The 12,391-nt window shown below is 40.1% G+C and overlaps 1 protein-coding gene across 5 annotated transcripts in view; it reads right to left on the bottom strand.

The window, feature by feature from the left end:
* LOC120536903 overlaps positions 1-12,391 on the bottom strand; it is a 405,177-nt gene that overhangs the window by 85,795 nt on the left and 306,991 nt on the right. For all 5 annotated transcript variants that reach the window (XM_039765454.1, XM_039765455.1, XM_039765456.1 and 2 more), the window contains exons 25-26: positions 3,595-3,669; positions 477-551 (exon numbers count right to left, since the gene is read on the bottom strand). In XM_039765454.1, the coding sequence (XP_039621388.1) occupies positions 477-551; positions 3,595-3,669 (150 nt within the window). The remainder of the gene's footprint in view (positions 1-476; positions 552-3,594; positions 3,670-12,391) is intronic.

Genomic DNA, 12,391 nt, shown 5'->3' with positions numbered 1-12,391 from the left:
ATCTATTACTTTCCATTGGTTTTTGCAATGTAGGCAAATCAGCAGTGCAGACTTACTATGTAAGCAATCAAAAAGGTCTAAAACTGTATACACAGTTATTATTGTGTTCATGTATTTATGGAGATATATAAGATTAAACAATATGAACTTATATATAGGAAGTTTGACACTTGGATCAGCTCATGCAAAACCCTTTAAATTAACAAAACAAGGTTGCCAGCTGTGTAATGTTTTGATACACAAAGGATGGATGTAAATGTTCACCAGTTTAATGAAGATCCTTTTTAATGATAATGGGATTAAACAAACATACATATAAACAAATAATTAGCACTGAAGAAGGAAAGGAAGACCAATGTTGTATGAGAAATGAGCATGAAATACACGTATATAAATGTCAGCACATTAGTCACGTAAAGAGGACACTTCTAAAGCACTTCATTCTTAACGTGCCTTTATTAATACAGAATACTTACCCTTTCGGAAATCAGAAAGTCATTCAGATTGTCCAGTTTGGCCCTTATTGCATTAAGTTTGAATCTCACACTGATCTGTGTGGTAATGGAAAAGGTCAGATGAAAAAATTTACAAACATTTTACAGTAGAAGAAGCAAAAAACAAACCATCTTTCTATTAATGTATGCATTTAAATTGATGTGAAAAAGTATGTGCACCCTATGGAAATTGTTGACTATCAAAATATTTGAGTTGGCAAACAGTAGATCTTCATGCAAACTCTGCCTGCAGATAAATGTGATATACCTGAATAAAAAAAATCATGGAAAAATTGCCTTTTCATTAATTTATTTAACAAAAATCTAAATAGATTGAATGGTGTTCTGGGGAAAAATAAGTCTACCTTTGCCCCCTTTACTGGAAATAAATTCATGTAGAAGTTTTTCATAACGGCGGCATGGTGGCGCAGTGGGTAGCACTTAAGGAGTCACCCCGTGTCTGTGTGGGTTTCCTCCGGTGCTCCGGTTTCCTCCCACTGCCCAAAGACATGCAGGTTAGGTGCATTGGCGATTCTAAATTTTCCCTAGAGTGTGCTTGGCGTGTGTGTGTGTGTGTGTGCGCGTGCGCGCCCTGCCCAGGGTTTGTTTCCTGCCTTGTGCCCTGTGTTGGCTGGGACTGGCTCCAGCAGACCCCCGTGACCCTGTAGTTAGGATATAGCGGTTTGGATAATGCATGGATGGAAGTTTTGCATAACTTCCCAACAGTCTATGGTATTGAGTCAGTGAAATGTATGTCCACCCTTACATGCAAAATTAATTGAGCTGCAAGATGTTTGTTAGTTTTATTTCATGTACCGCTCTTTCAAATTCTCCACAACATTTGAATTGCTTTGACCAGACTAGTCATTAACCCATCATTTTCTCTTGTTATTTTGAAACTGTAAATGATGGAAATATAAAAATAATCTTGCTTAAAAAATTAAAGAAATGTCTTTAACTTTTTGCGTTTTGGAAATCAGGTTATTTTTCACTTGCTTAGCTAGCTTGTCTCGGGGGACATTAAAGTGTCTCCCAGAATATCAAGTCTCGACCCAAGATATTTTTTATAATAAATACAGAGATGTTAATTTGGAGCCTTCCAAAAACATATGGCCATGTGATGCTGACACTAGATGGCAATGCTCGTAACTTGGATCTTGTCCTGAACATGTTTTAGACAACTTTGAAAGAGGTAAGTGAAATCGATTAAAGAGTTTACGTAGAGTTATTGAGCGTGTGGTGCATATAGAGCTAAAGGCTATTCTATGTACGGTTGACTTCCATTCCTTTCTGAGATGTTAACTGAAAATTCCTTTCCCCAGTGTACCATAAGATCAGTGAAGGGAAGTGTAATTGTTCATAAAATGCAAAAAGATTATCTATATACAGTTCTCTAAATGTCTTAATCTTGAGTGTTTTCCCAAAGATTAAATGCTGTGTAGAGGTCTGAGAGGGTAGAAAAAGGTGATTATCATGTAGAGAAGCAACAGATAAAAGCTTCAGTGTCTTGAAATGCATCCTGCATTGGTTCCATATTCTGAGTGACTGGTGGATGACTGGACTATTGGTGTAATGGTGAAAGAAGTACAGCAAGATTTGATTTTCATTGCTGAACAGGCTAGTATAAATTCATTATTTTGTACCAATTTCCTGGTCTTTTGTTGTGTGTATATTTTCCACCCAGTAATAAAATAAATAACATTTTAAGTTAGGCAGTGCCATGTCACTTTCTGTCTTAGGTATTTACACAATTATGTTTAAAATGCATGGACATCTCAAATTCCAGATGAAACAGGTGATCATCGAGCCTGGTTTCTTAAGGAACGACTTGTTGACATATACAAGGATGCTCTGAAACAGACATAGAAGCTTAGGAATGATGTTCATCTTGTTAGTATTGATTCTCCCTACTAAAATGGGATGGAGGGCAGACCGTTTATTTGCTAATATCTGGTTTGATTTTTTTCCATGCTGTAATCAAAATTGTGTTGAAAAAAATGTTTGTATTTTGTTATGATGTTCATATCCAGATATCTTAAAAATGTTTTGATAGAATAAACAAAAAGATGTCCAGTCTAATATGGTGTGCTAGAGAGTTCGCTGGAGAAAGCACACTTTTATTCAAATTAATGTTGTGTCCAGATGTCCTTTGACATGTTGCTAATGCATTAAAGACTAACAGCAATGATATTAGTGAGTGTGATATATAAAGTACCATATCATCTGCATAAAGTGAAATGTTCTGCTCGAGTCATCTGATAATCCCCTTTATCTCTGATGCATTTTGAAAATGAATCGCCAATGGATAAATGGATACTGCAAAAAAACAGTGATGTTACTAATCAGTTACCAGGACGTGTGACTATCTGGGTAACAGAATAAAAAATTGGCAGTTTTTTCATTTAAAATAAAGCTTTTCTTTTGTGGTTAAGATGTCTTTAATGATACAAATACAATCAGAATGTCATTCAGCATGTAAAATTCCTGGATTATTCCAGAGGCTCCATCTCTCATATTGCTCAATAACAATTTTTCCTATGTGGGAACAGACATGTTGAGACTCAAAAAAGATAAGTTATTTTTTAGTTTATATGTAGAAAGCAAAAACAAAACTCCTTCCTACTAATCTATTACTTTCCATTGGTTTTGCAATGTAGGCAAATCAGCAGTGCAGACTTACTATGTAAGCAATCAAAAAGGTCTAAAACTGTATACACAGTTATTATTGTGTTCATGTATTTATGGAGATATATAAGATTAAACAATATGAACTTATATATAGGAAGTTTGACACTTGGATCAGCTCATGCAAAACCCTTTAAATTAACAAAACAAGGTTGCCAGCTGTGTAATGTTTTGATACACAAAGGATGGATGTAAATGTTCACCAGTTTAATGAAGATCCTTTTTAATGATAATGGGATTAAACAAACATACATATAAACAAATAATTAGCACTGAAGAAGGAAAGGAAGACCAATGTTGTATGAGAAATGAGCATGAAATACACGTATATAAATGTCAGCACATTAGTCACGTAAAGAGGACACTTCTAAAGCACTTCATTCTTAACGTGCCTTTATTAATACAGAATACTTACCCTTTCGGAAATCAGAAAGTCATTCAGATTGTCCAGTTTGGCCCTTATTGCATTAAGTTTGAATCTCACACTGATCTGTGTGGTAATGGAAAAGGTCAGATGAAAAAATTTACAAACATTTTACAGTAGAAGAAGCAAAAAACAAACCATCTTTCTATTAATGTATGCATTTAAATTGATGTGAAAAGTATGTGCACCCTATGGAAATTGTTGACTATCAAAATATTTGAGTTGGCAAACAGTAGATCTTCATGCAAACTCTGCCTGCAGATAAATGTGATATACCTGAATAAAAAAAATCATGGAAAAATTGCCTTTTCATTAATTTATTTAACAAAAATCTAAATAGATTGAATGGTGTTCTGGGGAAAAATAAGTCTACCTTTGCCCCCTTTACTGGAAATAAATTCATGTAGAAGTTTTTCATACTTGGCGGCATGGTGGCGCAGTGGGTAGCACTTAAGGAGTCACCCCGTGTCTGTGTGGGTTTCCTCCGGGTGCTCCGGTTTCCTCCCACTGCCCAAAGACATGCAGGTTAGGTGCATTGGCGATTCTAAATTTTCCCTAGAGTGTGCTTGGCGTGTGTGTGTGTGTGTGCGTGCGCGCCCTGCCCTGGGTTTGTTTCCTGCCTTGTGCCCTGTGTTGGCTGGGACTGGCTCCAGCAGACCCCCGTGACCCTGTAGTTAGGATATAGCGGTTTGGATAATGCATGGATGGAAGTTTTGCATAACTTCCCAACAGTCTATGGTATTGAGTCAGTGAAATGTATGTCCACCCTTACATGCAAAATTAATTGAGCTGCAAGATGTTTGTTAGTTTTATTTCATGTACCGCTCTTTCAAATTCTCCACAACATTTGAATTGCTTTGACCAGAATAGTCATTAACCCATCATTTTCTCTTGTTATTTTGAAACTGTAAATGATGGAAATATAAAAATAATCTTGCTTAAAAAATTAAAGAAATGTCTTTAACTTTTTGCGTTTTGGAAATCAGGTTATTTTTCACTTGCTTAGCTAGCTTGTCTCGGGGGACATTAAAGTGTCTCCCAGAATATCAAGTCTCGACCCAAGATATTTTTTATAATAAATACAGAGATGTTAATTTGGAGCCTTCCAAAAACATATGGCCATGTGATGCTGACACTAGATGGCAATGCTCGTAACTTGGATCTTGTCCTGAACATGTTTTAGACAACTTTGAAAGAGGTAAGTGAAATCGATTAAAGAGTTTACGTAGAGTTATTGAGCGTGTGGTGCATATAGAGCTAAAGGCTATTCTATGTACGGTTGACTTCCATTCCTTTCTGAGATGTTAACTGAAAATTCCTTTCCCCAGTGTACCATAAGATCAGTGAAGGGAAGTGTAATTGTTCATAAAATGCAAAATGATTATCTATATACAGTTCTCTAAGTGTCTTAATCTTGAGTGTTTTCCAAAGATTAAATGCTGTGTAGAGGTCTGAGAGGGTAGAAAAAGGTGATTATCATGTAGAGAAGCAACAGATAAAAGCTTCAGTGTTTTGAAATGCATCCTGCATTGGTTCCATATTCTGAGTGACTGGTGGATGACTGGACTATTGGTGTAATGGTGAAAGAAGTACAGCAAGATTTGATTTTCATTGCTGAACAGGCTAGTATAAATTCATTATTTTGTACCAATTTCCTGGTCTTTTGTTTTGTGTTGTGGTACATGGCCGGCCATTCATCCCGGCCAATACCCTCAGGCTGCCAGATGGAGCCCTCCCTACAGCATGGAGGTGCCCTGAATGCCAGCAGGGAATTATGGACAATGGAGTTTTTATCCACAGCCCTGCTGGATACCACGGGGGCCGCTAGAAGGTGCTGCAGGGAGGAGCAGCGACTATTTGCCCTATACCCTGGAAGTACGTGCAAGTCACATGGACAAGAGGAATGACGTGCTTCTGGGTTGAAGGAAAGTACTTTTTATCTGACCCGGAAGTGATAAGGAATCATGGACTGAAGGATGGGAAACACTTCCGGGTTAGGAAATATAAAAGGACTCTGGGAACTCTCAGACAATGAGCTGAGCTAAGTGGAATTTTGGCAATGCGTCTGGAATGTAGGAGGATTGGTTTTTTATATTATTGATTATTATTAGAGTATTGTAGAGTAGTGGTGCTTTGTGCAAACTATTATTTTAACTAGAAAAATACCTGTGCTTCGCAGCGGCGAAGTACTACCTTAAAATTTTTATTAAGAAGAAAAGTAAACCTTTTTAAACTGAGGGAAAATATACCAATATTTATTTGTTAAGGATCTCTTTCTATGCCACGTTGTAAGTTCGGCCCTCAGGTTGTAATATGACCAAGCTGTGCGCTGAGCTTACTCTTGAGCATGCAACGTACAATTGGCCATGTGAAAAGTAATCTTGTTTCAAATCTCACAGCTTGGATTGCTGCTGTCATAATTGGTTTGAGTTTCATGGTTTGTTTCAATTACAACAGTATTTGCAGGACTTGTGTTGAAGTGACATTCGGCATCTGTCAAGCGTTGTAAGCATGCAACCGGTTTCATCGACAACTTCACATCCAGCTTTTGGGAGTTTAAACATTCATAAACATCAAAGTGTCCACTACTGAAATCGTCACCTGTCAATCTAAGATGTTTAAGAGGCATTGGAGGTTGTCGAAAGGTGTAAAATATTTGGCCATTTCGGTACACTTGAAAGCGACAACCGAACAATTCAGCGGCAGCCATCAACTCACATGCAGAACCATAGGTGAAGGGCTTAAGCATTTCACTCTTCTAGTGCTCCTGTGTAGTATAATTATCTCGTGTACCGTCATCAGTCCACACCTTGAACCTGTCCCAGTCAGTCAATACATAAGACACAATGTTCCTCCGGATATCAAGAGTGAGCCTGATATGGAAGTGCAATATGTAACAGAGAATGGAAAAGGTAGGTGCCATCTCCGGGCATGGAAACCATTCAGTAAGTGACAGTTCTTTGATCGATGGTGATCACTTCGATAGACATGTTAATAGGAGTATGGTTGGAACGATAAAGGAAATGGGCACCTGAACAATGTAAAGTACATCTAAAATACCTACACAATAACTATAATTGTAATAAACGAACAATAAAACAGCGGAGAAGCCGTGGATTAAATAAAAAGGCTGTAGTTATCAGCAGGGAGATGTGAATCCCATGGCGAAGCAAGGAAGGGAATGTAGAGACCGGAGCGACGGACGGCCTTATATAGGCAGGCAGCCAACAACATGGGAGGCGTTGGGATGGGGGACCCAACGCCGCCTCACACGGTGACTGAGCTGCAGGCTATGGATGTATATATGTACGTAAGTAGGATTCAGTTAGTGTTGGGAACCCGCGTACCAAATTTCTTGAAAGACCGTTGGAAAGTTCAATATGGCGGCCGACAGTGGCGTCATACCACCGAAATAAGTATGTATATTGGTTTCGGTTAGCGCAGGGAAGCCGTCTACCAAATTTCGTGAAGATGGGGCCATAAATAAGAAAGTTCAACATGGCGGACGTTGTCGATAGTTATGACCGTTACGCGTAGAATTTCGAAATGAAACCTGCTTAACTTTTGTAAGTAAGCTATAAGGAATGAGCCTGCCAAATTTCAGCCTTTTACCTACACGGGAAGTTGGAGAATTAGTGACGTTGGAAAGTTCAATATGGCGGCCGACAGTGGTGTGGTACCACCGAAATAAGTACGTACATCGGTTTCGGTTAGCGCAGGGAAGCCGCCTACCAAATTTTGTGAAGATGGGGCCATAAATAAGAAAGTTCAACATGGCGGACGTTGTCGACCGTTATGACCGTTACATGTAGAATTTCGAAATGAAACCTGCTTAACTTTTGTAAGTAAGCTATAAGGAATAAGGCTGCCAAATTTCAGCCTTCTACCTACACGGGAAGTTGGAGAATTAGTGATGAGTGGGTGAGTGAGTCAGTCAGTCAGTGAGGGCTTTGCCTTTTATTAGTATCGATACTAATAAAAGGCAAAGCCCTCACTCACTGACTGACTCACTCACTCACTCACTCACTCACTCACTCACTCACTCACTCACTCACTCACTCACTCACTCATCACTAATTCTCCAACTTGTGTAGTTGAAGGCTGAAATTTGGCAGGCTCATTCCTTACAGCATACTTACAAAAGTTAGGCAGGTTTCATTTCGAAATTCTACGTGTAATGGTCATAACTGGAACCTACTTTCGTCCATATATATGGCCATAGCCTTCAGCTCGGTCGCCGTGTAAGGCGGAGTTGCATCCCGCATCATCATGCCTCCCACGTAATTGAGTGCCTGCCCATATAAGGCCGTCCATCGGCAGCAATCCAATAGACACGTTGCCGCTAAATATTCGCGGGTGAAGGACTGTGCTTATGCAAACGAAGATGAGATATTCAGGGATAGACTAGTGTTTGGCACAAACTCAGCGAAAGTGCGAGAGAAACTTTTTAAGTGCCGGGTCTTAGCTAACATTAAATAAAGCCGTGGACATCGCAACATCGCATGAGATAGCACAAGCACAGGTGAGAACCTTCGATGCATGTACTCCGAGCGGCTCACGTGAACTGACTGTGAACGCAGTACGCAGAGAACAAGGAAGAGCTCCAAAGAGCGCTGAACAAAAAACGCATTACACAATTGAGAAGGCAGCAAAAGAATATGAAGCGACACGCTGCCGCTGGCGTTTGTCATGCCTACGACGAATACGATATTCGCGAGATACAAGTTTAATGAGAAGACGCATTGCCGGGTCTGAGCTAACATTAAATAAAGCTGTGGACATCGCAAGATCGCACAAGATAGCACAAGCACAGCTGAGAACCTTCGATGCATGTACTCCGAGTGGCTCACGTAAACTGACTTTGCAGGACTGGGAAACGTAAAACCGTGCATGCAGTGTGTGATGTCTCAGATAAAGAGGAAGACGAGCTGCTTATTGATGCAGTAGGAAACGCACAACCCTCTGACGCTGAACAAGCCTTTGTACACAAATCAATAGGAAAGCAAGGTGTAAAGCTTAAGTTTAAATTACGTTCATAGACACGCTGCCGCTAAATATTCCCAGGCAAATCCACAACTTAATACCGGGAATGCCTGTTAAACATCTTAGATTCACGAGTACCGATTTGGGTAGTAATCACTTCGATGAATGAAACCTGTTCAAAAAACACATTACACAATTCAGAAGGCAGCAACAGAATATGAAGCGAGTGACGCATACAAGCATATTCATAAGTGCAGCTACTGCAGAAACAAAGCACGGTGTAAACCTTAAGTTTAAATTAAGTTCATAGACAGGCTGCCGCTGGCGTTTGTCATGCCTACGACGAATACAATATTCGCGAGATACAAGTTTAATGACAAGACGCAGGGTATAAACGAGACTTTTGATCACTTTGTAACGAAGTTAAAATTGCTGGTGAAGGCTGAGCTAACATTAAATAGAGCCGTGGACATCGCAACATCGCACGAGATGGCACAAGCACAGCTGAGAACCTTCGATGCATGTACTCCGAGCTGCTCACGTGAACTGACTGTGAACGCAGTATGCAGACAAAAAGCAACAGCTCCAAAGAGCGCTAAACAAAAAACGCATTACACAATTGAGAACGCAGCAAAAGAATATGAAGCGAGTGACGCATACAAGCATATTCATAAGTGCAGCTACTGCGGAAACAAAGCACACGGTGGAAAAAGTCAATGTCCAGCTAAAGGAAGAGTGTAAAAAAAACCTGTGCATGTAGTGTGTGACGTCTCAGATAAAGAGGAAGACGAGCTGTTTATTGATGCAGTAAGAAAGGAATCGATGAATGAAACCTGTTATCTTTACAACGGTTGACAAACACGGAATGTAACTTGAACACAACACATCCTCGAAATACGAACCTGATTGAAAGAAATAATGATAATCAAATCATTGATGACAGCAACTCTCATAACAGTCACAAAACAATTACATTCACAATCATGTTACGTTATTTTTAAAATGTTCCATTTTTTTTTTCATAACTTCTTTAACACACTACTTCTCCGCTGCGAAGCGCGGGTATTTTGCTAGTCTATACTAATAAAAGGCAAAGCCCTCAATGACTCACTCACTTACTCACTCACTCACTCACTCATCACTAATTCTCCAACTTCCCGTGTAGGTAGAAGGCAGACCCCATCTTCACAAAATTTGGTAGGCGGCTTTCCTGTGCTAAACGAAAACCAATGTACGTACTTATTTCGGTGGTATGACGCCACTGTCGGCCGCCATATTGAACTTTCCAACGTCACTAATTCTCCAACTTCCCATGTAGGTAGAAGGCTGAAATTTGCCAGGCTCATTCCTTACAGGTTACTTACAAAAGTTAAGCAGGTTTCATTTTGAAATTCCACGCGTAACGGTCATAATGGTCGACAACGTCTGCCATGTTGAACTTTCTTATTTATGGCCCCATCTTCATGAAATTTGGTAGGCGGCTTCCCTGCGCTAACTGAAACCAATGTATGTACTTATTTCGGTGGTATGACGCCACTGTCGGCCGCCATATTAAACTTTCCAACGTCACTAATTCTCCAACTTCCCGTGTAGGTAGAAGGCTGAAATTTGGTAGGCTCATACCTTACAGCTTACTTACAAAAGTTAAGCAGGTTTCGTTTCGAAATTCTGAGCGTAACGGTCATAATGGTCAACAACGTCCGCCATGTTGAACTTTCTTATTTATGGCCCCATCTTCACGAAATTTGGTAGGCGGCTTCCCTGCGCTAACCGAAATCAATGTACGTTCTTATTTCGGCGGTATGACGCCACTGTCAGCCGCCATATTGAACTTTCCAACGGTCTTTGTTATTTATGGGCCCATCTTCAAGAAATCTGGTATGCGGGTTCCCAACGCTAACTGAATCCTACTTACGTACATATATACATCCATAGCCTGCAGCTCGGTGACCGTGTGAGGCGGCGTTGGGTCCCCCATCCCAATGCCTCCCACATTGTTGGCTGCCTGCCTATATAAGGCCGTCCGTCGCTCCGGTCTCTACATTCCCTTCCTTGCTTCGCCACGGGATTCACGTCTCCCTGCTGATAACTACAACCTTTTTATTTAATCCACGGCTTCTCCACTGTTTTATTGTTCGTTTATTACGATTATAGTTATTGTGTAGGTATTTTAGACTTACTTTACATTGTTCAGGTACCCATTTCCTTTATCGTTCCAACCATACCCCTATTAACATGTCTATTGAGGTGATCACCATCGATCAAAGAACTGTCACTTACCGAGTGGCTTCCATGCCCGGAGATGGCACCTGCCTTTTCCATTCTCTTTGTTACATATTGCACGGCCATATCAGGCTCACTCTTGATATCCAGAGGAACATTGTGTCTTATGTATTGAATGACTGGGACAGGTTCAAGGTGGGGACTGATGACGGTACAGGCGATAATTATACTACACAGGAGCACTATAAGAGTGAAATGCTTAAGCCCTTCACCTATGGTTCTGCATGTGAGTTGATGGCTGCCGCTGAATTGTTCGGTTGTCGCTTTCAAGTGTACCGAAATAGCCCAATATTTTACACCTTTGGACAACCGCCAATGCCTCTTAAACATCTTAGATTCACAGGTGACGATTTCAGTAGTGGACACTTTGATGTTTATAAATGCTTAAACTCTCAAAAGCTGGATGTGAAGTTAATGATGAAACCGGTTGTATGCTTACAACGCTTGACAGATGCCGAATGTCACTTCAACACAAGTCCTGCAAATACTGTCGTAATTGAAGCAAACCATGAAACTCAAACCGATTATGACAGCAGCAATCCAAGCTGTGAGATTTGAAACAAGATTACTGTTCACATGGCCAACTGTACGTTGCATGCTCAAGAGTAAGCTCAGCGCACAGCTTGGTCATATTACAACCGGAGGGCCGAACTGACAATGTGGTATACAAAGAGATTCTTAACAAATAATTATTGGTATATTTTCCCTCAGTTTAAAAAGGTTTAATTTTCTTCTTAATAAAAATTTTAAGGTGGTACTTTGCCGCTGCGAAGCGTGGGTATTTTGCTAGTATATACTGTATATATATACTGTATATATATATATAGCAAAATACCCACGCTTCGCAGTGGAGAAGTAGTGTGTTAAAGAAGTTATGAAAAAAAGGTAACATTTTAAAAATAATGTAACGTGATTGTCAATGTAATTGTCGTAGGCTTATTTGAGTATTAAGAATGAATCTGATGATTGTAAAGTGTTTAATTTATGATTGTGAATGTTGTGCATGAGAAATACATATTTTTAGGATGTAAGGATCTCTTTGTAAACAACGCTTGTAGTTCTGCCCTCAGGCTGTAAAATGTCTGCTGAGCTTACTCTTGAGCATGCAACGTACAGTTGGCCATGTGAGAAGCAATCTTGTGTCAAGTCAATGCTGACCTTTTTTAGAGTCTGGCCCTGTGACTCATTAATTGTCATAGCGAAGCAGACCCTTACTGGAAATTGGAGGCGTTTGAATTGGAATGGGAGGTCAGAGGGTACGAGAGGGATGCGAGGAAAAAATACGGTCTTCTCTGAGCCTGTTTCAGTGAAGACAGTTGCCTCAATGAGGTTCTTGTGCAGAGATTTGATTTAAAGCCTGGTGCTATTACCAAGTTTTGGTGGTTATAAGCTTCGTAGTAAAGCGGTGGTGTAAACGAAAAGGCAGGAGTCACCAGCAGGCAGACGTGAAGCAAGGCGAACAATAACAGGCTTGAAGCGGTGGAGTAAAGAAGAAGGGAGCAGTAAGCATGAACAGCTGAGG

Source organism: Polypterus senegalus, chromosome 10 (genome assembly GCF_016835505.1).
Source record: "Polypterus senegalus isolate Bchr_013 chromosome 10, ASM1683550v1, whole genome shotgun sequence".
NCBI classification, from domain to species: domain Eukaryota; kingdom Metazoa; phylum Chordata; class Cladistia; order Polypteriformes; family Polypteridae; genus Polypterus; species Polypterus senegalus.
This window is presented reverse-complemented; position numbering and strand designations above follow the sequence as displayed.